The sequence below is a fragment of the Talaromyces amestolkiae genome (genome assembly GCF_001896365.1).
Source record: "Talaromyces amestolkiae strain CIB chromosome Unknown scaffold29.1, whole genome shotgun sequence".
Classification (NCBI taxonomy): domain Eukaryota; kingdom Fungi; phylum Ascomycota; class Eurotiomycetes; order Eurotiales; family Trichocomaceae; genus Talaromyces; species Talaromyces amestolkiae.
The window spans coordinates 143,370-164,885 of record NW_024468065.1 but is presented as its reverse complement, the minus strand read 5'-3'; the positions used below and the strand labels follow the sequence as shown (position 1 = coordinate 164,885).

The 21,516-nt window shown below is 48.0% G+C and overlaps 6 protein-coding genes across 6 annotated transcripts; 2 read left to right on the top strand and 4 right to left on the bottom strand.

Moving 5' to 3' along the window:
- Positions 1–556: 556 nt before the first annotated feature.
- BHQ10_010109 (uncharacterized protein) lies at positions 557–4,375 on the bottom strand (the record flags this gene model as incomplete). Its single annotated transcript, XM_040872703.1, has 4 exons — positions 557–1,500; positions 1,555–3,714; positions 3,766–3,845; positions 3,903–4,375. The coding sequence occupies 4 exons, from the start codon at positions 4,373–4,375 to the stop codon at positions 557–559; spliced, it is 3,657 nt and encodes a 1,218-aa protein (XP_040738611.1).
- A 1,069-nt stretch (positions 4,376–5,444) lies between these two features.
- BHQ10_010108 (uncharacterized protein) lies at positions 5,445–7,672 on the bottom strand (the record flags this gene model as incomplete). The annotated part of the gene is made up of 7 exons (XM_040872702.1): positions 5,445–5,585; positions 5,641–5,867; positions 5,926–6,082; positions 6,423–6,509; positions 6,885–6,910; positions 6,955–7,554; positions 7,603–7,672. The coding sequence occupies 7 exons, from the start codon at positions 7,670–7,672 to the stop codon at positions 5,445–5,447; spliced, it is 1,308 nt and encodes a 435-aa protein (XP_040738610.1).
- Positions 7,673–8,476: 804 nt separating this feature from the next.
- BHQ10_010107 (uncharacterized protein) lies at positions 8,477–11,157 on the bottom strand (the record flags this gene model as incomplete). The annotated part of the gene is made up of 3 exons (XM_040872701.1): positions 8,477–9,023; positions 9,073–9,688; positions 9,747–11,157. 3 exons carry the CDS (start codon positions 11,155–11,157, stop codon positions 8,477–8,479), a joined length of 2,574 nt encoding a protein of 857 aa, XP_040738609.1.
- Positions 11,158–14,995: 3,838 nt separating this feature from the next.
- Positions 14,996–16,098, bottom strand: BHQ10_010106 (uncharacterized protein; the record flags this gene model as incomplete). Its single annotated transcript, XM_040872700.1, has 3 exons — positions 14,996–15,142; positions 15,202–15,744; positions 15,823–16,098. The coding sequence occupies 3 exons, from the start codon at positions 16,096–16,098 to the stop codon at positions 14,996–14,998; spliced, it is 966 nt and encodes a 321-aa protein (XP_040738608.1).
- A 465-nt stretch (positions 16,099–16,563) lies between these two features.
- Positions 16,564–20,497, top strand: BHQ10_010105 (uncharacterized protein; the record flags this gene model as incomplete). Its single annotated transcript, XM_040872699.1, has 4 exons — positions 16,564–16,631; positions 16,685–17,142; positions 18,521–20,355; positions 20,408–20,497. 4 exons carry the CDS (start codon positions 16,564–16,566, stop codon positions 20,495–20,497), a joined length of 2,451 nt encoding a protein of 816 aa, XP_040738607.1.
- Positions 20,498–21,089: 592 nt separating this feature from the next.
- On the top strand, positions 21,090–21,503 carry BHQ10_010104 (uncharacterized protein; the record flags this gene model as incomplete). Its single annotated transcript, XM_040872698.1, has 1 exon — positions 21,090–21,503. The coding sequence occupies one exon, from the start codon at positions 21,090–21,092 to the stop codon at positions 21,501–21,503; it is 414 nt and encodes a 137-aa protein (XP_040738606.1).
- Positions 21,504–21,516: the final 13 nt, after the last annotated feature.

Genomic DNA, 21,516 nt, shown 5'->3' with positions numbered 1-21,516 from the left:
TTGACATATTTGACCTATCTGCGGACATGCATGCGTCGACTCGAAACTCAAACCAGTGCATTCAGACACAAAACCTTCGAATGAGAAAGAGAAAGAGAAGCAGCGGTGAATACTGCAGCACTCAGATCCGGAGTTCCATATTCTCCAGACTCGATTTGATTGTAGCGATGTCAMCCTGCCATACTACGTATACCTTTTAGAAAGATGTTATTGATCACCAGCTTAATCATAGACAACCAGTTTCTTTTTTCTTTCTCCTGAGGGCTACCTCACATGGATGGCTTGATCACGAAGGCGAAGTTCGTTTCACCATATATGCACGTTTTGTAGTTCATGCAGGGAGTCGAGCGAGGATGCTCACTGTTTCATGGAGCACAATCTGGTTTTTGTCCTGTTCAATGTAAGTATGTAAAAAAGCATTATATCGTTAATTGTTATAGACACGATACTCTCAAATGTGGTTGAATTAACCCTAATGACAGAGTAACTTGATTGGTATGCGTTTACATATTCTTTCTGTACGTAAACACCCATAACGTAAATCACAAATAGAGAATCACTTCAACCCAAACCCCTCACTATTACAAATCGCATCCCAAAGCATCCTCTCCAATTTCTGTCTAGAACTATACCGAAAAAGTCCTAGCTTGTTGAAACAGGTATGGGCAATCGGATATCGAGTCGAGTCCTCACCCAGACACGAGATTCGCATACTCAAGCTTGCGGCTCCGGTGGCTGGGATACGGTCACTGCCCGTCACAAACGAGAGCAATTTCCGCTGGTTTTGAGGTGTGGAGCGGGCGAGAAAGTCCCAGAACCAGGTTATTGTTGGTTCTGAGATGGGTACGGTTTCTGCGTTTATGTCTTTGCTTTTGGATTGTGGCCAGTTCTCGTATGTGGCTACTGCGCGGAGGGTAGGGACGTCCAGAGGCTCATCCGAACCACGGACCATCAGTTCGATCTCTTCCGGTCGGAACAATGCGAGTGCGTTACCGCCACAAACTGTATAGAACCCTCTTTTAAAAGGCTCGAACTGTCTTTGGACTGCTGTGTCGAGCAAATATTGAACATACAGACTAACGAATTCTTGGCGATTTGTGTTTGTGACGGGCTTCTTTTCTCCGTTCGGGCACAGCGGTACGTTGACTGCCTGCCCGTATTTGTCTACCTGTGCGACAAAGTCGTAACAAAAAGTCTCCTGGACGTCGCCGTCAAAGTCGAGAAGTGCACGTAGTCCCTTGGCGAGAGCGGGTCGGTACTCGGCCAGATCATCTAATGATGAGTTATGTGGTTGCCTTTGTGCAGCTGCCGGTATACTTGTAGATGGTGCTGCGGCGAGGAGCTTCTTGAAGGCAAATGGTGGCAGTGCAACATCAAGTATAGTGGAGTTGTATATTGCTAGGCCCAGAAGGACTCCCACTAGGAAAAACTGCTCTGACGATTCAAAGCAATAGGGGTTGAAGTAGCAAAATTGCGAGTCATCATCATAAACAAACAGTCCTGCTATAACGTCAGCTTGTTATTTGCATAAACCTCCGTAGATATCGTGCATACCATGATTAGGGTCAAAGACCTCCCTGACGAGCAGTAGAAACCACTCCTTCCGAAGACCACCTGCGTCAACCCCTTCCTCGCCTATAAACTCAATTCGCAGACTTTTCTTGATGTCTTCCGACCCTGCGCCAACCACCTCGCTGACTCCTCTCAAGCTATCCTCAACAAGACAGTCACGCCGCACCTTCAGGTTCAGATACTGACTCACATCCTTGCGATTTAAGATGCTGTCCAAAAAGGCCTCCCGGGCCTTGATACTCATTTGACGACGGGCATCGTGTTCCAGAATCCGGCTCTTTGCAGCGATGCTCAGGAAGAAAGGGTATTGACAAAACGAAAATCTGGCAGTTCGTGACTCCCAGGCTTCAAAATCCGAGACAAGATCTGAAAAATCTAATAGTGTGTTGTAGAATGTATTCAAAGGTATCATGGTCGAACCACTTTTTTTATGCAGCGAGATAAGAGGCGCCGTTGAATTGTTGTAATCCTGAGGGAGAAGAGCATCTCGTTTGTGTACCGAGCTCGATGTATGATTGTTTGCCGCAAATAGTAATGCCATTACCCGGGCTGCTGCCCGAATCTGCCAGTCCTCTGTATTGTATATCATTCGACGACGAGTGTTCTCCTCGTTGGGCTGATTCGACTGGCGCGATTCATGAAGTACCGCATGCAAATGGGCGGGTGAGCTCTCAATCCCGCCCGGAATATTCGGAACCAGTCCGTTGATAGCATGTCCTGACTCGCTACGGTGACGGCCATGCTGTCTGCTTAACCGATATGTAACAAAACGACCGACGAGGCCTACCAATGTCTCAAACTGGCTTTTAGAAAAGCGCGCAAACCACCCAACCAGATAGTGATGGCAGTCATTTGGCAGATTCCCGAGAAGACCTAAAATCCTTTTGATGATTCCAGAATGATGGCCAAGGCTACCGGACCTACTCGAGGAAGACGTCGTTGGCTTCCGTTCGCTGGATCCATATCTTCTGCTGAAATTGGGAATCGATTTTTGACTGTCTGCAACGGCATCCGGCGAAAGTAGGCTTGATACCGGTGGTGTGCCAATATTTGTGTAGACAAGCAGAGGGTTCGCAAGTAATATGAGTAGGAATCTAGCCGATTCAGGGCGGCGTAGCGGACGTCGGGGACGCTTCAATAAATTCTCCGTAGCCTTCAACAAGGTCTTCTGCGCGTGCACTCGGGCTTCGGCGATATCTCTGTCTATCGAGCCCAAATCCACCGTCGTGTCTGATTCCTTTTGACCTTCACTACCAGGATTTTGCGCCTCTGACTTGAGGTTGTTCCAAACTTCTCTCCAATTCTCCCCGACATGTACGATCAGCCGATACCACTCAACTACCGCTTCCCAGTTGATTCTAGGCGACTTGGTCGTGACAATGGACTTCGATCGGAGAGGCGATTTCTCTCGCTTTGCTGGAACGGCATCCTTGACCTCATGACGGCGCGGCCGGCCGCCCATCCACCACGAGGAATTTTCGGCCAAATCGCCCAGAAGTAGCATCTTCGGGTCGATCTCTGGAAACATGACTGTTTCAGAGGTAGGAGACTTCGGAGATAGCACATTCTCTTGCTGTTGGACAGGTACATTCTCACGTTGGATAGGCTGTTTTGGTGGCTCAAGCCCGACATTTGACATGGAACGGAGAGCACTAGGAGTCATGAAAGAATTGTTGAGGCAGTCGCAACCTGCGAAGGATTTGATGATATACTCCTCCAGTGTTCTAAAAATGGACGGCCGGGTCTCAGAGCGACTTCTGGAATTTGCAGGTTCTGTCTTCAGTTCTGTCTTCACGCGCAAAGGGGAGTGTTCTCTGCCTTGTGCAGAGTGGCCTCTTCTTCGTGACATGGGCGGCGTGTCTGAACTCGAGCGAACACGCATTGTGCGTCCATCGTTTCGGTCCATGTATCCTGAACCACTAGTAGGTGGTGAGAGGAATCTGGTACCTGCAATCGCAGATGAATCGTTTGTGGGCGCAGGTCGCTTTTCGTCCGATTTCGGCTCTTGTCGTCTATTGCTGGTTTCGCCATGTTGCTGGTCCGGCTGTACAGATTTCAGTTCTTTGCCAGATAAGCGGCTTTGAAGAAACTTGAGCAGACAAGTCTCCGCAATCCGCCTTGTCTCCTCAATTGATATAGGAGCTATTTGTTAGGTCAGAACATGTATGAATCTCTCAGGCCCAATTCACATACCAGGTGGAAGTTCAGGGGAATCATTTTTAGGCGGCGGAGGTGGCGGACGATCATCATCTTCCACGGCATCATACCGATCTCTTATAATTGTAGCTGGTCGTGGCTCAAGGTCATTTACAGTCAAACAGATCGTGCACCTGAAGGTTTGAACGTGTCGCGGCCAACGACAAGTCGAATTGCATGTGATACATTTTCCAGTCAACATTTCAACGCCGGCACTCCGCGCCTGATCTAATCCAATTGCTGAAACACCATCATCTTCAAAATCGAAATCCAAGTCAAGTCCAAAGTCACGTTTCGTGAATTTCTTCTCGGGCTTCCGAGGTGCATTGAAATTCATCAGCGAGGGGAACGGTTGACTCGTAGATCGGGCATGAGTTTGACGTCTAGCTCGCGAAGTCGATGCCGAAGTATTCGTCGTCGCCGCAGGCGCTCCGGTTGGGAAGAGAATGGGCACATTGTAGTCTATCGCAGTGATTGCAGTTCGATTCGCGTCAATCGGGTTGCGATGAGTAGAAGACGGAGGCGGCGGCGGCGGCGCATGAGCCGGATTGGAATGCGAGCTCGGCGACGACGTGCTCGGAAGAATTCGAGAGGGCCACGTCGGCATGTGGACGATGCATGTATTTTGCTGACAATGTCGATATCCTTTCTATTTCAACCTTTCTTCTGTCTGTATATTATCCGTTCGTTCTTTTTTGTCTCGATACCAGCTCGATTGTGTCATACGATTAAGCGTCAAGTAATTCGTGCCAGCTTATTAGAGGTTAAATCAAGCTTTTGATCTGGCGTTGCGATGTTGCGATGCTGTGGTTACCGCATGCAGACAAGAAGCAAGAAATCGAAGCGCGGAGGTAGTATCGGACACAATAGCGAGTGTACCGAAACGTCACCTATCCACCTTTCCCGAGCGTTGACCAGAGATGCTGATATGATATGTACGATATTGATAGATATAGAATATGTCCGAAGAACGTGATGTGTTTGTGTGTGAATGAGACGAATCGACAGAGTTACGTTAATCAGGAGGGTCCGGCCCGAGATAAAAAACAGTGAACAGCGAGCACATCGAAGTGAAACATTCGACTTCTCTCCTGCCAATGAGATAAGGTAGGGATAAAAATGAATAAATCTTGATTTCAAGAATGAGTAGTACCTAAGGAAAAGCGTAGGAGAGTGGGTTGCGTACCTGAGACCGACAATGAATGGTAGCAGTAGCTAGCCGGACTGAGGAGACCAGAGGTGGGTCTCCGCCTTGTCAGAATCAAGAAGTACGGCTTCAAGGTAAGACATGTCCATACAAGAACCACTTGGCGCTGGCAAACTAATCTAGCATGAACTGATAGCTGGCTAGCTTCGGTTTTAATTAACCTCGTCTTTCACAGTACGTACTACTTATCAGGCTAAATGACTAGAGGCAGACGTGATATTATCAATTGACGTTTATTTATTTTCAGTCGTCACACTTTGAAATCAAGACATAAGACGACTCCTGTCGTTAAAACCAATCATAACACGCTGGAAATCCTTAGAATAGTAATAGAATGAAATCATTCTTTGAATGATAATGAATTTTTTTACTAAAGCATTCCAGAAGTATCTTAGCACACAACACGTGCAAGATAGCAACCAGGTACCATAGTTCCATCGTCCACCACCCAGGTTGAGATGCCTCACGTCTAGCGGTAACGCCAGTAGCTCTGGGTGTTGTGGCGCAACCAGGTCTTTCTTCGGCCGGCGTTGGTCTTGGTGTAGCCGTGACCCTTGTTGATACCACGGGACTTCTTGCCGGTGGCGGTAAGACCACGAGATTCGCGGTGCTATAAGTTTGTTAGTCCAATCTTCATGTGTCGTGCCTTGTAGCATGATTCTCACCTTGTGGACAGGCTTGACAATCCAGTTGATGCGGGGATCGCGGCGGATGGCCTTGTGCTGGGGGTCGACCAAGATGACTTCGAAGTACTTGTAGGTGGAGTCTTGGTTGATCCAGTAGGAGTTCAAGACACGCAAGTTGGCGGCATGGCGACCAACGCGCTCCTCAGCGGTGGACTTGAGAGAGCGCTGGTACTTGAGCTGGTTGATACCCTGGTTGGTGGGCTTGCCTATTCAAACACAATTAGCTCTCTCGAAAGAGATAACGACGCACAAACAAGAACGTACCATAGGTGGCACCCTTGGGAGCAGGGCGCTTGCGGCCACCACGACGAACACGGACACGGTAGATAACGTATCCCTGCTTGGCCTTGTATCCGAGACGACGAGCCTTGTCGGGGCGGGAAGGGCGGGAAGCACGGTGGATCACATTAAGTTGACGGAGCTATATTGATGCACTCTCAGCAAAGTTCAACGAGTGTATAGCAAGACACAAGCAGCAAAAGACTGCTGCTCAATTCGATGTGCCACACATCCACCTGGACCGAGCGGATTTGAATTCTCAAGGAGAGGTTCTCAAAAAGAATTGGAAATCTTCAGACTGCCTAATACTCCATGAGAAAGAATCAATGGGGTATCGTCGGTTTGAAAGTCTCCAAAAGAAAATATCTTCATGGTATTCCCTAGACTTCGTCTTCTTCGATCTCCATGTCCCGGCAGGTTTCCGATAGAGCAATCTCAAATGAAAAAGCAGAAAAAAGCATTCAAGGGTCGTAGAATCTCACCTCCCAGCATCGGACACGCAACAAGAAGCGAAGGATATCGGACTGCTTCTTCTTCTGAAGCTCCTCGACGTATTTAAGGGCACCCATCTGTCACAAACAAACTCGTCAGATCCAGCAAAACGCAAAGAATTGAGCAAAGAATTGATTCAATCGTGAATCATATGGCCGGAAAGATATGACATACCTTGTCGTTTTGGGGTCGTCGGTTGTGTCGGCGTGGTTGTCGTTTTTTCGCAGGTCAAAAGACGGGCTGAGAAAAGATTCAAGATCTGTCGTTTGGTGGTGGACTGTGTGGGACGCTAAGGATTTTAGGCGAAGCGAGGTTGTGACAATGACCACCAATCAGAGGAGGTATAAGCCACGAATGGTGGGCTATGTCACGTGCACTAAGGAGCATCACATTCATTAATATGATTGGCTGTTGAATCAATTCTTCTACATCTCTCTGCTGAGTCTACATACAGCTTCAAATAAACCACGAGCTTTGTCTAATTTCAAAAATACTATCAATTCGACACTCCAACCCTCCTACCCGTAAATTCATCCCCATACGTCCCCGTCGCAACATCCACCATCCACCTCGCACAGCTCTCCCTCGTAATCCACAAACTCGCTGGAGCCTCCGTATTCAACGTCGCCTTGACTGGATTTGTTCCAGCGCCCATCAAACTCACCGCCAGTGCCAACGTCCACTTGACCTTGCTGCCACAATTTTCTTCAATCTCAGCGTCAACAGCGTCATGGTCATCATATGTATACCTCAAATTACTGTAATCAATGAAAACCCGGAAGAACCATGGCGTGACTTTTCGGCTTTCTCCTGAACCTAGTGCGTTCATTATAATCAGACGTGGAGACTCATGAGCCTGATGTTGGAGAAGACGAGCCGCAATAGCGGTTGAGTCGACTAGTAACCGTGGTGGAGCAATGACCTTTGCCCATGGAAATTCAGATGCTCGTGAAGGGTTCAAGAAGCCTAGGATCGCATCGATTGGGCCTTGAGCAGTGGCAGAAGTTGTGAAGGCGTGGGCCATATCTTGTTCTGATAGCACTGAGCCTTCGAAGATGGTCAAGTTGGGATGGGTGAAGGTGATTGCTTTGGCATTGCGGACTATGACTGTAACGTTGTGTCCTGAAACTAATCAGCACATAGCTGACGGAGTTAACATACAAAACTAACCCTGCTCCAGAGCGAATTGGTAGCCATATTGCCCTGTTCGACCTGTAGCCCCTAGTATCAGAAGATGCATATCGATAGCAGTTTCCCGGGTTTAGCGAGCAATCGGAAAATAAGATAACTTGGGATATATGTCAAATAGAATGGCAGACCAATTCAAGTGTGATTCAAGAGAAGAAAGAGAGGTCTTAAGTTATCTCAGTGCTCAGCCCCAAGGCGAGGTCTCTCAGCGCGCAGGGGACGCACAGAAGGGCTAATACATTAGTGCTTATATTATCTTGTAAGCTAATTAGAATCTAATTTCTAAGCGTAGTGAGAAACCTCATCAAAGAGTCTAAGTAACCAACGAGCCAGGTTGTACCATGTAAACACTCCATTTCAAGAGCTAAAGAACGAGATGGATTGAAAATAACTTTTGTTTAGTCATTTAGGTAATCAACAAAATCATGTCCAGTGCGATCGTTATATTGCCTCTTAGTCTCTAGCGAAGAAAAAAGATCAAACATCGGAAGTAAAAACGACCGCCACTCGTGAGAGATATAAGAATGGTCAAGAAATATAGAAAAACACAAGGAATATGAGAAATTGACAAGAAACGATCAAAGTCATCAGTATAAGTCATCAAGTATAGAAACATCATCGACAGTCGCAGCACAATCAGTTCATACAGCTTTGGAAAATTGTAAAAGCGAAGTCTCACCGTAGTCTATGAGGTATCTGGAGGGATAGGTTGTAGATCTCTTCGTCGATCTACCCTTTGGAAATATAATTCGAGAATCTAGGACAATTTTATAACTGCAAATGAAACAATGGAAATGCAAAGAAAGAAAAATAAGGATTGGGGATTGAAGATGACCTCACGGTTGGTTCAAGGTGATCAGGAATTAAGTGACAATCCCTGGAATCCTCCAACCCAGTCTGCTTGAGGGTGTTCGACCCGCTGGTTAGAGGCTGCCCGAATGTAGTCCGAACCTGTTGAATCCAGGAAACCATAACCATTTGACGGAATCGACGAAAACGGATCATGCGATGGACTACCGGGACCAAAGGCCGTGTCGTGTTGCCGAGCACCTGAGCCCAACCCTTGGTATTGGTCGATATAAGTATTGCGAAGAGCGGCATTTCCACCGGCAAAATCACCTCGCTCCAGAGCCTCACGAAGATTCGGGGGTGTTTGGGATAAAGGCGAAATACCGTAGTTTCGACTTTCGGGAGGATGCCGACGATCAGCCGAGGGCTCTGGAGTGTATCCAACAGGCCCGACACCCGGAAGTTGAAGCCCAGCGGTTGGTGTGACAAAGGAAGCTGGGTTGATTGCAGACATCCAGATCCGAGTTTTGTAGATTTTGAAGAGGTCTGTAACCAGGGAATTGAAATTGATATAGGAGTCGGCAAAATAGTAGAATGTCAACTTTTTCCAGTCCCTAGAGACAATTAGTCATATGAGCAGACAGTACGTCTCAAAATACTTACATTTGGAATTCGGCGTCAAGGATCTCCATGTTAAGCCTATGTTCAACGACTTTTTGCTGGCACACGCGCTTGGCTTTCGCTTCATTTCCTTCTTTGTCACGAAGAGTCAAAATCTCGTGATTCTGTGCAAGCCGCTTGATCAACTTGGGTTTGATCTCTGTCGATTGAGGCTCATGAGCTCCATGGGTACCAGTTGGACTCATACCACCCACAGCGCTGCGCCCTCCCAAGCTTGAATTGACTACATGGGATGCTCCACCCTGGTTTTGACGAGAGAACATCATCAAGCATTTGTAGTGCTCTTCTGCAAACTTTTCTTTTAGCTCCCTCGCCTCTTGCCAGGTTACATTGGCATGCTGAATAGTTCCGAGATCTGTCCCACGGTCTGCTTCAACAATCACCAGGTTACCCGGGTTGACTTGGAGTCCAGTGTCTTCTTGTATATAAAAAACATCTGCACGGTGGCATTTGAATGTCACGATATACAGTCGCTGGTTCTGGTGAGGCTGTGCTAGTCCTGAATGAGGTCGACCATACGCCGGAGGTACATTGTACGCTTGATGTAGAGATGGAGACATTTCACCACGAAGGGGGTCACGAGAAGAATAATATGAAGCTAGTCATGGTCAGTCAACTGCGCCTAAATAGATGAGAACTCAGCAGCAAAAACCTACGATGTTCAGCTGTCGGTGTTGAAAGTGCCCCTTCAAGAGCACTAGCGAAATCGTCTTCATGATCGTGGAGACCTCCCAGAGAACCCATTTGCGAAGGGTTCTCACCGATTGACCCAACTGATCCATGTCTAGTAGGGATATCTGCAAACGAATGGCGCCTGCTCTGGGATAGCTCTCCAATACTGCCAAATCCAAGTGAAGTCTGCCAGTGGGCTCGCTTGAGATTTTCTAAAGGTCTATTCTCGACCGAGCCGAAGGCAGCGAGCTGTCGTTCAAGGTTGGCTGAATGTTCGGATAATCTTCGACGGCCACTGTTTCGAAGGCCACCGTACCCAGGAATAACACCGAGCTCATCCAAGTCCTCCACGGCAAGATCAGACTCTTCTGGTACGCTGCCTTGGATACGATGCAAACTGTGCAAGCCATTCTGAAGAGAGTAGTTACTGTTAATGGATGCGGATGAAACAGCACGGTCTCTCAGGCGAGCTCCGTCGAAACGGGCGGCTTGTCGCAAGAGAGCATTCTCTCTTGTTAATTGCTCAATCGTTCGTGCTTGGTTAGAAGTGTACGATTGGGTTTCGTTCAGTTCATTTGCATTCTCTTCATCATCAGCGTCATCTTCCCGCACGCGACCCAAGAGTGCAGGGTCATGACCAAGGTCTTCCAGCATACTAGGCCGCGAAGTTCGGTGCTGAAGTCCTCCAACCTGGTTTCCAGGACGGCCACGCACTCCGCCGAGCTGATTGGTAGTGGCGGTTGACATCATATTCATTGTCTCTGGATCAAGTTGGCCAACGGAGTAAGACTGTGATCGGTAGGTTTTTGGAGTGGGGTGAAGAGGGATAGTAAACGGAATGGAAGATTCGCCAGTCATGGACCGTGCGGTAGGACTGAGTATTTCATCGGCGCCGGAACTCGTGACTGCCATACTAGGCATTGTCGGCGACTGGCTCAATTCAGTCAATCTCGGTGGTGGTTCTTTTCTTGTCTCGGATGTCCAGATGCCAGTAGCCCAAGGGAAGCTTCCTCCATGACCCCAGGACATGGAACTGTTCAGGCTAGGGCTAGTAGCGGCAGCCCAACCCGGCTGGTCAGCAGCTGACGAGGAAGGGATCCCGGGAGACGCAAGAGAACCTGCTGTCGTCAACGAAGCCTTTCGGGGTAGGTTTTGGGGAACCTCGTTGAGCCAAGATGTGCGACGAGCTGGCTTTGCTATGGGCGCAGTATGAGCCGTCGTTACTTGGTGAAGATGTTCGAACTCGTCATCGGAAGATGTAAGAGCTTCGGAATCTGGTGTGGAGCGTCTGACACCAGGTTTACCCTTTTCTAGACGAATGGATGCGTTGGTTCCAGACGCAGTGTTGGCCCCAGCCTTTGAGGGCAGGATCGGTTTATCTGTACCTGCGGCCATGATGATTGAGATATGTTTGCTTTTTTTCAAGGTACCTGACAGGATAGTTTCCGTAAGAGTGGTAGACGAAGCAATAAGGTATTTTGTATGTGTATGAGTACTTTGCTTAGCTCAATTGAGGCACGTGCAAAGTCACAGGGAACTAGATTAGTTGGTTAGCAATGAAATGACGCTCGTGATGAGAAGACGTTCTTACCTATTAAGCAAGAAATACAATCTATCAATTTCTGGGTCTCGTAACAAATCGAAAACAAATGGATGCCTTCCATACACGTTAGAGGGAAGAGGTTTAGCGTATCGATCACACTTACCAGTCTACCTAGCGGAGGCACAACTTCTATCCTGTAGTCTATCCGGATGAATCAAAAATGTACAAGGTCTTTGCCAGCTCTCCAGTGGTCGATGGCCTGCGACGAGGAGAGAATTACGACCGGGCTCAAATGCGCAATTTTGCTGTAGGTGGTTTGAGATCTGTTTAATGTATGTGTATATCGCGCGAAGATGCGATTTCTTGAATCGCGGGACGAAGTATAATCCCGAAAGCTATCGTTGCCAGACAATGAGAACGGACAGCGTCGGAGATGAAATCGTGGAATCTGGTAATGCGCTACTACTTGCAAATTGGCGCCAATAGGTGATGCGCACCATAGAAGCAGCGCATTTTCAGATCTTGTAGAATCTGTAGATAGCGAACGAGTTAATGTATAGACTTATAATAGCGACCTGCGATAAAAATCCGAGAAATCTATTGCGCTGGTGGAGTGGCACTTACTTGGAAAGAAAAAATGCGAACCCGTCGATGTTGAAGCTTCCGCTCCCCTAACAGGCGTCAGTCACGAGAGCTGGAGATGATTTTAGCGTATTGTCGGGAGATGATCCGAAGACGTCTCAACAACAACAACAAAAGTACCTCTTGCTTTTCTTTTGCTTTATCCAATGAATAAGAACAAAGATCATAAGCAGAAGGAAGGAGGAAAGAAAAAGGCGATTCGTGAAGGACAAAATAAAATAGAGAGGGGGGTCAGATGTATTGGAAGGGGGAGGGGGGCAAATGGGCGGCGTGGCATCGAGTTGGGTGATGAGGTGGTGGCGCGGCAGGCTTGTAAGACCTGGAGAAAAGTGAAAAGGGAGAGGGAATGGACGGATTATGGGGTAAATGTATGGATGGGAAGCATGGTGTTCCGCACCGAGAATCCACGTCTGTTCCGGTCTGGCCCAGCTTACAACGATACGTCCTTCTGTAGTGTATCCGTATGCGTAATTTGTTTTTCTTTCTTWCTTTTTTTTTTTTTGTGATTAAAAGTGGCCAGTGTCTTTCCGTGCGGGCAGGAGTGTCAGTGTCGCGAGGAGAGATTCAGCCCAGAAGCAAATGGGGTTAGAGCGAATGCAGCGCGCTAGAGACCCGTGCACCGTGTCTGCGCCGTAGGCTAGTAATCTGATAGCCTCGTAGAGCTGGTCCGTCTAGTTGGGGTATGAAGAAGACGGACTAAGCGACGTACAGAAGTCAGTACTAGCCAGTGTCACTGTTGTACCTGTCCGTCCCGTGTGCCGAGAACAGGATGGATGCGATGCAAATCAACAGAATGGGCGAGAAGGAGTCAGGAATACAGACGACTGGTCAATGGCCGATTAATCGCTCATAGAAAAATGCAGTAGGGGCTGAAGATATTTTGGATGAGGAGACATTCCATGCAGATTATTGCAGATATTAACCACTGCGATAGTGCGAGAGAGAGGGAAAGACAAGATCATCGCAGGCCGTTGGGGAAGGCGCCAAGACAAAAAGACATCATGGAGCAGTTGGAGCAGACGGAAGGAGCGCTCTCTGTCACTCATCAGGAAAGAGCCTGCCCATTCAGTCGCAGCCTTTGTATGCTTCCTCGCTCTGCACCAATCAGACACAATCTTACCCGCTTTGACTTTGGCATGCACGCTGGTATTGGCCGAGCCTGTCCCCGCAGAATCCATCAGGCTAGCCTCGACATGAGTGGAGAACAAAGCATCGCCAGCTCCAGAACATCGCACCCAACAAGACAGACAAAAGGTTACCAGGACATGTTAACCATATACGTAGTACATAGTATAAGAAGCGTCGCCTTATGAGTCTCGATCTCTCAGCGACGAAAACAGCTTGCCCAGGTGGCAAGAACCTCGGTAGTGGCGCCTTGGTACACCAGCCAGACAGGTGAGGTACCTCTTCTCTCATTGGCGCAGGTATGGGGTTCGATGCACACGACCTCTGGATAAATTACGTACAGGAATTTACAGCGTAGTGTTATGAATACAACCCCACCTGCACATTTCGAGTGGACACTGAACACTGCGTTGTACTATCGTGTACGACACTTACAGGGAAGTGACAATCAATCTGAAGAAGATCCCAGATCGATAGCATGGCTTTTATGTCTGGGTATGCGGTGGCTGCACGACTTTTCGAGCACGTAGGAGTACACTGTCGTGTACGGAGGATACGTCGTTACAGTCTATGCAGGCATTCCGAGTACCCGTCAGTTATACATTACACATAATACATAACACGCAAAGTTGCAGATATTACTCCGTACAGAGGCTTTCTCCAGGTCAGCCCGCCAATCAAGGAGCCTAGACTAAAAGAGTGCGGGATTTTCCTCCCAGCTGACTGAGCGGACAACTCCTGTTTTCCGGGGTAAATTGTAGCCTAGCCCAGACTAATCGAACATCTCTCTCAACGCATCGTCTTCCTTGCTCTTCGCAGACAGCCATACGTCCTTTAGGCATGTCTGCCTGGGGCATGTCGAGTTCTCGACTCACTGATTCATGCACGCCAGAGGAGACGTACATAGAGAAATAAGCATGAGCCTTTCAAAGGCGGGGGATGCATGTAGTGTACGTACCTAACTGTGTACATATGAATCTGTCCAGCCATTACCCCACAAAACCGGCGTTTGCCTAGGCTTGAAAAAGATGAGATGAAAGTGGGTGCCGCGGTAATTCGTTCGACAATTGATTGTTGGAGACATGTTCTTTGACTGTCTACCACCGCAGTCTCTTAACATGACAAAATGGAGAATCCGGGGTAAATTTGACTCGGAGATGACTCGCATGAAGCATGGCGCAAACCAAGGCTTGTGGCGCGGAGGGGTAGCCGGAGTCAATCGACGATGGATACAGACTCCACTTTCCAAGGCCCGAATGGTGTAGGGGTATGATTCTACGTTTGGGACTTTCCTCTAGGATCCAAAGTATTCTTGGAGTTTTCTTGGGTTCTGTACATGAAGATTTGTCTACATTCGAAGAGGTCCTGGGTTCAAACCCCAGTTTGGGCCTTCAGTGTCTCTGACAGCAAACTTTCAAACTTTTTACCTTTATTGATAGGTAACTAACTGCGCGTCAAAGGATTAACGAGATCCCCACTAAAATTCAGTGAGAAGAAGAAGAAGAAGAAGAAGAAGAAGAAGAAGAAGAAGAAGGGGGGCTCGAGGGGAAGCAGGGATCACGGTATCCTTGGTGAGCATTTCCAACTAAATGTATTTAATAGAACTCAAGGAATCACATGTTGCAACTCCAGCTAGAGGCAAAGTGGAGTAGATCATACGACTCATTCGCAAGTCTTACTTGAACAATGGTAATACGTGTGGTTGGTTATCACTGGCATCCAGCTTCGTGCTATGTACACCATTCACTATTCTCTCGATCCGTGGAAATAGAGTGGCAACTTGAACTTCATCTTGAAGTGGCAAACGGGACATACTCTCTTGTCCGTACAGGACAACGTTCCTGGAGAGTTTTGTGTATCATTCTATCAATTAAGTACATATCAATTATGATTACAGGTTATTCATGATCAGGCATAGGTTGTTTAAGCCTGAGCCCCACCTAATGGCGACGAAGCCGTAGCACCAGGTCCCTTCTGCTGTCGCAGTTTTTCCTCGAATTTGGCAAATTCATGCATCGACACTTCTTCCTCCTGGTCTAAAACTTGTTGCACGCCCTGTACTTCCTCAATCTGTAGACGGTCAGTCAATCAATAGTTCAAGATTTAGCCAAGGGGGATATAGAGCTTACATAGTGCATAAGCATCGACTCGATACCATTCTTGAGCGTGACGGTGCTCGAGTCGCAAGTTCGACAAGCTCCTCGCAACTTTAACAGGACAATTCCATTCTCGAATCCGCGAAACTCGATATCTCCTCCATCTTCTTGGATAGCCGGTCGAATGCGAGTCTCCAACAACTCCTTGATCATTCCAACTACTTCGTCATCCTCTTCATTATACGCCAAGGTATCTTCGTTGCCACCTTCCTGTGCATCCTGCGCACCGGAAGTGCGCTCAACGGTATTCACAATCTGTTCGCCGGAAGTGACGACTTCGGTGATCAGACTAAAGACCTCGGGTTTGACATGCGCCCAGTTGACGTCGCTTTGTTTTGTCACTGTTATGAAATCAGGTCCATAGAAGACGGAGGAGATGCCTTCGATATTTAGCAGTTTAGCTGCTAACGGTGAAGGGTGCGGCGGAGCGAGAGTCGACCTCGGCGACAAGTATTCTAAAAAGGGAGTTGGAAACCCTTCCGGCAAGACGCGATGGTTAGGTAAGAATTTGAGTGCCTGCAACGATTACCAAAAATAATTAGTCGTTCAATCTAGAATCTAAAGTGCGTAGATTTCAATAGACAAATGACTCACATCCGGGTTTGGCGTCGATTCCGTCTGGATGAATATAGATCGCTTGTTGCCTGTAGAAGGTCCATTGATTTTCGGTAGAGCTGAAATCTGATGACTAGGGCGTAAGGTCGGCCTGCGACGGTTCTGAGATGGTGTTATAGCAGATATACCGCTTCGTGCATAGTGAATAGATCTCCGAGCGGTGGTGAATCGAACAGCCTCAATCGTTGCGGTCAGATTCTGCGATCGCTGGACTGTACGACGGAGAAGACTCCGCGATATTTGCTGTGCTGACATTGTATAGCAGTTGTATAATCAATCACTGGATTATGTTGGTGTCGGCTTCTCGTGAGGATGTGTGTTGGTGAATAAAATAAATTGATTACAAACCAGCCGGCGAGAATTTGCCCGGAAGGCATTGACGTCAAAAGCACGTGAGACACTCCTTCACTTTTCTATCTCGTCTACACTACGCTTGTTTATCTAGCAGATTTACCTTCAAGATGGAAAGAATAGTCTATAATTGATTTTGCCCAACCTATTGGGCTTGCTAGGATTCTTGCGTTGATTTCGAGTTTCATGCACGGACCACATAGGCATTTGCATCCATGATGCATGACGAAAAATTGTCGAGAGCTCTATTAACAAACATCAATTTCCACCAACCACGACCACGTTGAGAGCGTCTTTCCTTGGTTATTGCCATATCGTACCGGTAATCTTACTCTATAAACGCACCCACTTCTAATATTGGTGGACACAATGCCCACCTGTGAAGTGTGCTCGAAAGAAGCATCCAAATACAAGTGCCCAACTTGCGGCTTGCTGAGGTTTGTTTTCTGCTCCTTCTGTGTTGTGAGGCATGTTTCTAATATCGTCTAAGCTGTTCTCTCGCTTGTACAAAATCACACAAAATCTACTGCGCACCGAAGCAAGATACAACTGCGGCCAACCATTTCCCGGAGCAGCCATCCGAGGATTCGCAGAGTCTCGCTAAGCAGGAAGAAAGCGCCAAAGGACCCATACCCTTGGGAGAAATTCAAAAGCTCTTTGCAGAATATCCCAATCTTCGCACCAAATTACGAGAGATCTACAAGATCACTTTGGAGGAAGAATGGGACGCAGAGCAAAAGCACAGCACATACCACCGCGGCGATCGACAGGCTCATAATCATCACCATCATCACAACAATCGTGGAACCTGGACTACAGAAAAAGGACTCAACCGTGGAGTGGGCAAAGTTAGACGATGGAGAGAAGGCTGTGAAGGTGGAGAGTGCACGGACGCTGATGCCGAGGGTTTTATGAAGTTTATGGCCCTGGTTGCAGGCGAGCACGAAGGTTGATTCTGTCTCGGAAGGACTGCCGACGGCTGCGAAGGACTTTTTTTTGCAGTATTTTGCGTACAGTAGCTACTCTTACGATCCCTATGAGTGCCGAGGCCCCTCTACTTGCAATGTTCAAAGGCAAGGATTGAGAAAGGAGAGGGCATACGAGTCGTCAATGCTCACCGGCCATCGCCATTATACCAAGACGGGCCCTTCAAAAAGATCGGTATTTAATGGGCAAAGGATCTATCGGGAACGAACAGGTTTTCTGGCAGAACCTATTACCATTTGAGATGTCACTTGTCAGGGTCTTACTCCAAGATGTCAAGTATCACAGGCAACTGGACTGTGAATGTTCGAGAGGCACAATCCTTGCAGTGATGGTATGCCATATGCTCAACGATTGAAGATCATCGAGCATTTTCCGACACTGCGAGTCCAGACCGCTGATTTCGTGCGCCTCCAAGCAGAGACTGTTGGGCGTCTCATGTCCTCACATGGTGCACTTTATGTTTTTAGGCCAGACAGATATAATTGCAGGCCAACCGGCGAATCACACACTTGACATGTAACCGTAGCATAGATGTGACAATCTGTACTGATATCGTAGTACATTACCGAGGCTCTATCTGCCGGGCGATCGATCTATCATTAGCAAGGTATCATACACATATAGATTGGGTTGCTACATAATCCGGGGATACCACCAGGCCTCGCTACACAGCACTCGGTCAATTGCGGAGAAATTTGGGTTTATAACAATTATAGTTCCCTAGGCCGGCAGGTATTGTGAATCAATCAAATAACATCAGTCTTCCGAGAAAATATCGCGTACATCGTGTCCGGCAACATCAGGTGGGTGGCCTAATGATGGAACAAGGATATTCTCTCCGACACATGAGAATGTGGATGCCGACATTCCAGCGTAGGTTTTCCATTTAGCAAACAATAGGACAGACAATACTAGTGTGTAGTGCGTAGTGCGCTGAGAGAGTCCGAAGGCGATATAAGGCCGGGTGTCCGTCTCCGTAGCTAGCGTAGGAACCAAGGGGGCCAAGCTAGCCTACCTAGGTTGCTGTTAAAAGTCACGAAGCGTCGCACCACGCCCTATTCTTCCAACGGTCGCCAGCAGCTCCTATTTTGTGATCCACTCGGTCGGGTCGACTTAATATATACTTCTGACCATTGCCTTTTTCTAGAGCTCGCTTGAACAAGACACCACGCAAGTCTCGTCAGTGGCTCCCATGCTGTTGCTGCCAGTTCCTCCATATTAATCACCTCGTGTCCCCCCCCCAATTCCACTGCTGGTGCATGCTGACCCGCACGACTCGCCACGACTAGCTTGCCTAGGTAACTGGGGACACAATAATAGCAACAGCTTGACACATCAGTCAGACAGACTCCGTTTTTGCAAAAGCCAAAAGCACCGACGATCCAATCTTTTCTTACCGCCTCGTTAAAGTCGGCGGGACCGGTCACCAACCGCGTCCCCATCGACGACGAACAGCCTACCACCGTGGCTCTCAATGTCCCCGGTTCCAGAAATGGCCGCAGCAACTCACATCCAGTGCGACCAAACACCCCTCCGTCTGGAACTCGGATGAACCCAGCTGCCGCAGCAGCAGCTCGCAGACCTTCCTCCCCCGGCATCTCGAGCAATTCCCCTCTACGCCAGAGCGCTCTGCGGACAACTTGGCGTCACAGTGCCGGATCGGCAGATGCATTCAGTTCATTCTTGGACATGGAAGAGGAGACCGACGATGGTGTGCGAAGCAGGCCGGCCAGCTCAGAGAATGTGCCCGAGAAACACATGTACGAAACGGCGGCGCCGAGTGACCCCGGAGTCACCTTCGAAGAATTGATCGAGCGACTCATCGCGTTGCCCATGTCGAAACAGGACGCCAAGTTTAGTGCTATATTCTTATGTCTATACCGGAAGTTCGCTGCCCCGTCGACGTTACTTAATGCTCTTATCACTCGATTCGAAAATACCGAACGAAGCGACTTACCTCAATTGACACGGGCTTCTGAACAATTACGGCTTCTTCAAGTGATTGCCCAATGGGCCTCAGAATACCCAGGGGATTTCGCAAATCCCAAGACACGTCAGAGATTAGTCGATTTTGTCGACTCCATCGAAGATAGTCATGTGTACATGTTCGCCGCGAAGGAAATAAGCCTACATCTGGAACTACGGGTAGAGGATGATGATCTTGGGTGGCCTTTCCGGGATGGAGAAGATGGCGAATCATCAGAGGGAACTGGGTCATCACACTTGTCGCCATCAACCTCATTTATGCACTCCTCATTCTCGGAGAATGTGCTCAATAATATCAGCTCTCTAGACTTGTCCGACGAGCCGACGAACGAGTCCAGAGATTCGGGAACAATATCCTCGATATCGAGTACCGGCAGATCGGTCTCGACCATGACACAAGCCTCCTCGGCTATACTAGCGTTAGAGAGTGCCCAGCGAGAGGCAATGAGTCTGGAACTCACGTCTCGATATGTCCTCACCAAGATACAATGGCGGCAGTTCATGGAGATCCCGGATGACGACTTTGCTCGAGAGCTTACTCGCATTGACTGGGCGATGTTTACCTCTTTCAGACCACGAGATCTTGTACGTCACGTCAGCCTATCTGGGGCCGAGAAGGGCAATTCCAAATCATTGCAGAATGTGAACCGTATGATTCAAGAGTTCAATCATCTCGCCCTTCTCGTCGAAAATATGATACTACTCCGAGACAAGGCCAAACATCGAGCAAAGGCCATGGAGAAATTTATGAACATTGCATTAAGGCTTCGCCGTTTGAATAACTACAACTCTTTAGGCGCAGTCATGGCGGGKATCAACGGCACACCTGTCCAACGACTAGCACAAACGCGGGAATTGATACCACTCTCAGTACAAAAAGATTTCTTGCGACTTGTAATTTTGATGGGCACGCAAAAGAGTCATTTTGCATATCGCCTGGCGTGGGACAATTCATTCGGAGAGCGCATTCCATTCCTACCGCTTCATCGGCGCGACCTGGTATCGGCAGAAGAAGGCAACAAGACGTTTGTCGGCGATAACAAGGATCGCATCAATTGGAAGAAGTTTGAGATTATGGGTGATGTGGTTCTTGCCATTCAGCGCAGTCAACGCACGCCGTATCCGTATATTCAGAAAAATGAAGAGGTGCAGCGGATGGTGCTGGATGCTAAGATGTTTGATGAAGAGGTTTGTCTATTCTTCCTTTCTTTTAGTGAAATTATGCTAATATACCATGCAGGAACTATATTCTCGAAGCGTGCAAGTGGAACCTGCTGGCGGTGCAATCGACAGAACCAAGCCGTGGGGCCCTCGCTGGCTACGAACTTGACCTTACTCTCGAGTTTGATGATACTCACCTCCGATTCGTATCCATCAATCCATCAATCCATCCATTTCCATACATATAATACCACTAGAACTGCCTTTGTCTTGCCTACGCCCGCGACTGATATGCAAGTCGTTTAATTCATGTTTCATGCTTTCATGATTATACCATACCTTCATACCCCCTTGTTATGCTGTTGGTTTTTTGCTTGGTTTTGTTCACTGTACCTACATACCATATATCTGTGGATTCATTTGACATTCGGACATACCATATATTAAGCGGTTATACAATGATAACAGATGGTTCGAGGAACACATCTCTGGACATTAAATCCTTTTCGAGATTTTTCGAAGGCTTCTGAAAAATGTTTGTAGAAGGATGGGTGATATGATTGGTCGAAAGTAGGCGTAGTATAACAGCCTGAGGCATCAGACTAGCGTCCTTTGGTCGCAACTTTAAATCTTTCCTCCGTCAACTCTGGATCTTTCAACGAGACATATCAAAGATTTTACTCCCTTTCCTCTACTACGATTCATTGCACCGTGGAAATATATATTGAAAAAGCTACGACGGAAAAAAAGATAAGAACAAAATGGCAACAGACCTCCCCCTCCGAGCCCGCCAGCTCTACCGCGCTCTCCTTCGCGAACTTCCCCGTCGACACATCTCCCTCTCCACGTCCACACCCTCCAACACACTCAAGCGCCGCTTCCGCACACAATTCGAACAATCTCCATCTTCTTCTTCGTCATCATCGTCATCGTCATCGCCGACTTTGACATCAATCCAACGCGCGGAACAATTCGTGCAATACGCAAAAGCGCAAAGAATGTATGCCACACTTGTGGCGAGATATAATCCGGGAATGGATATGGATCAGGAAGAGAGGGTGCGGTTGACGGCGAGGAGGGTGGGGATGGATTTACCTGTTGAGAATGATATCGGGGCGTCAAAGGAAGGGGAGATTCTTGAGAATACGAGGGATGGGGAGAGTGATGGTCGGTAGGCTGTTGGGAAGA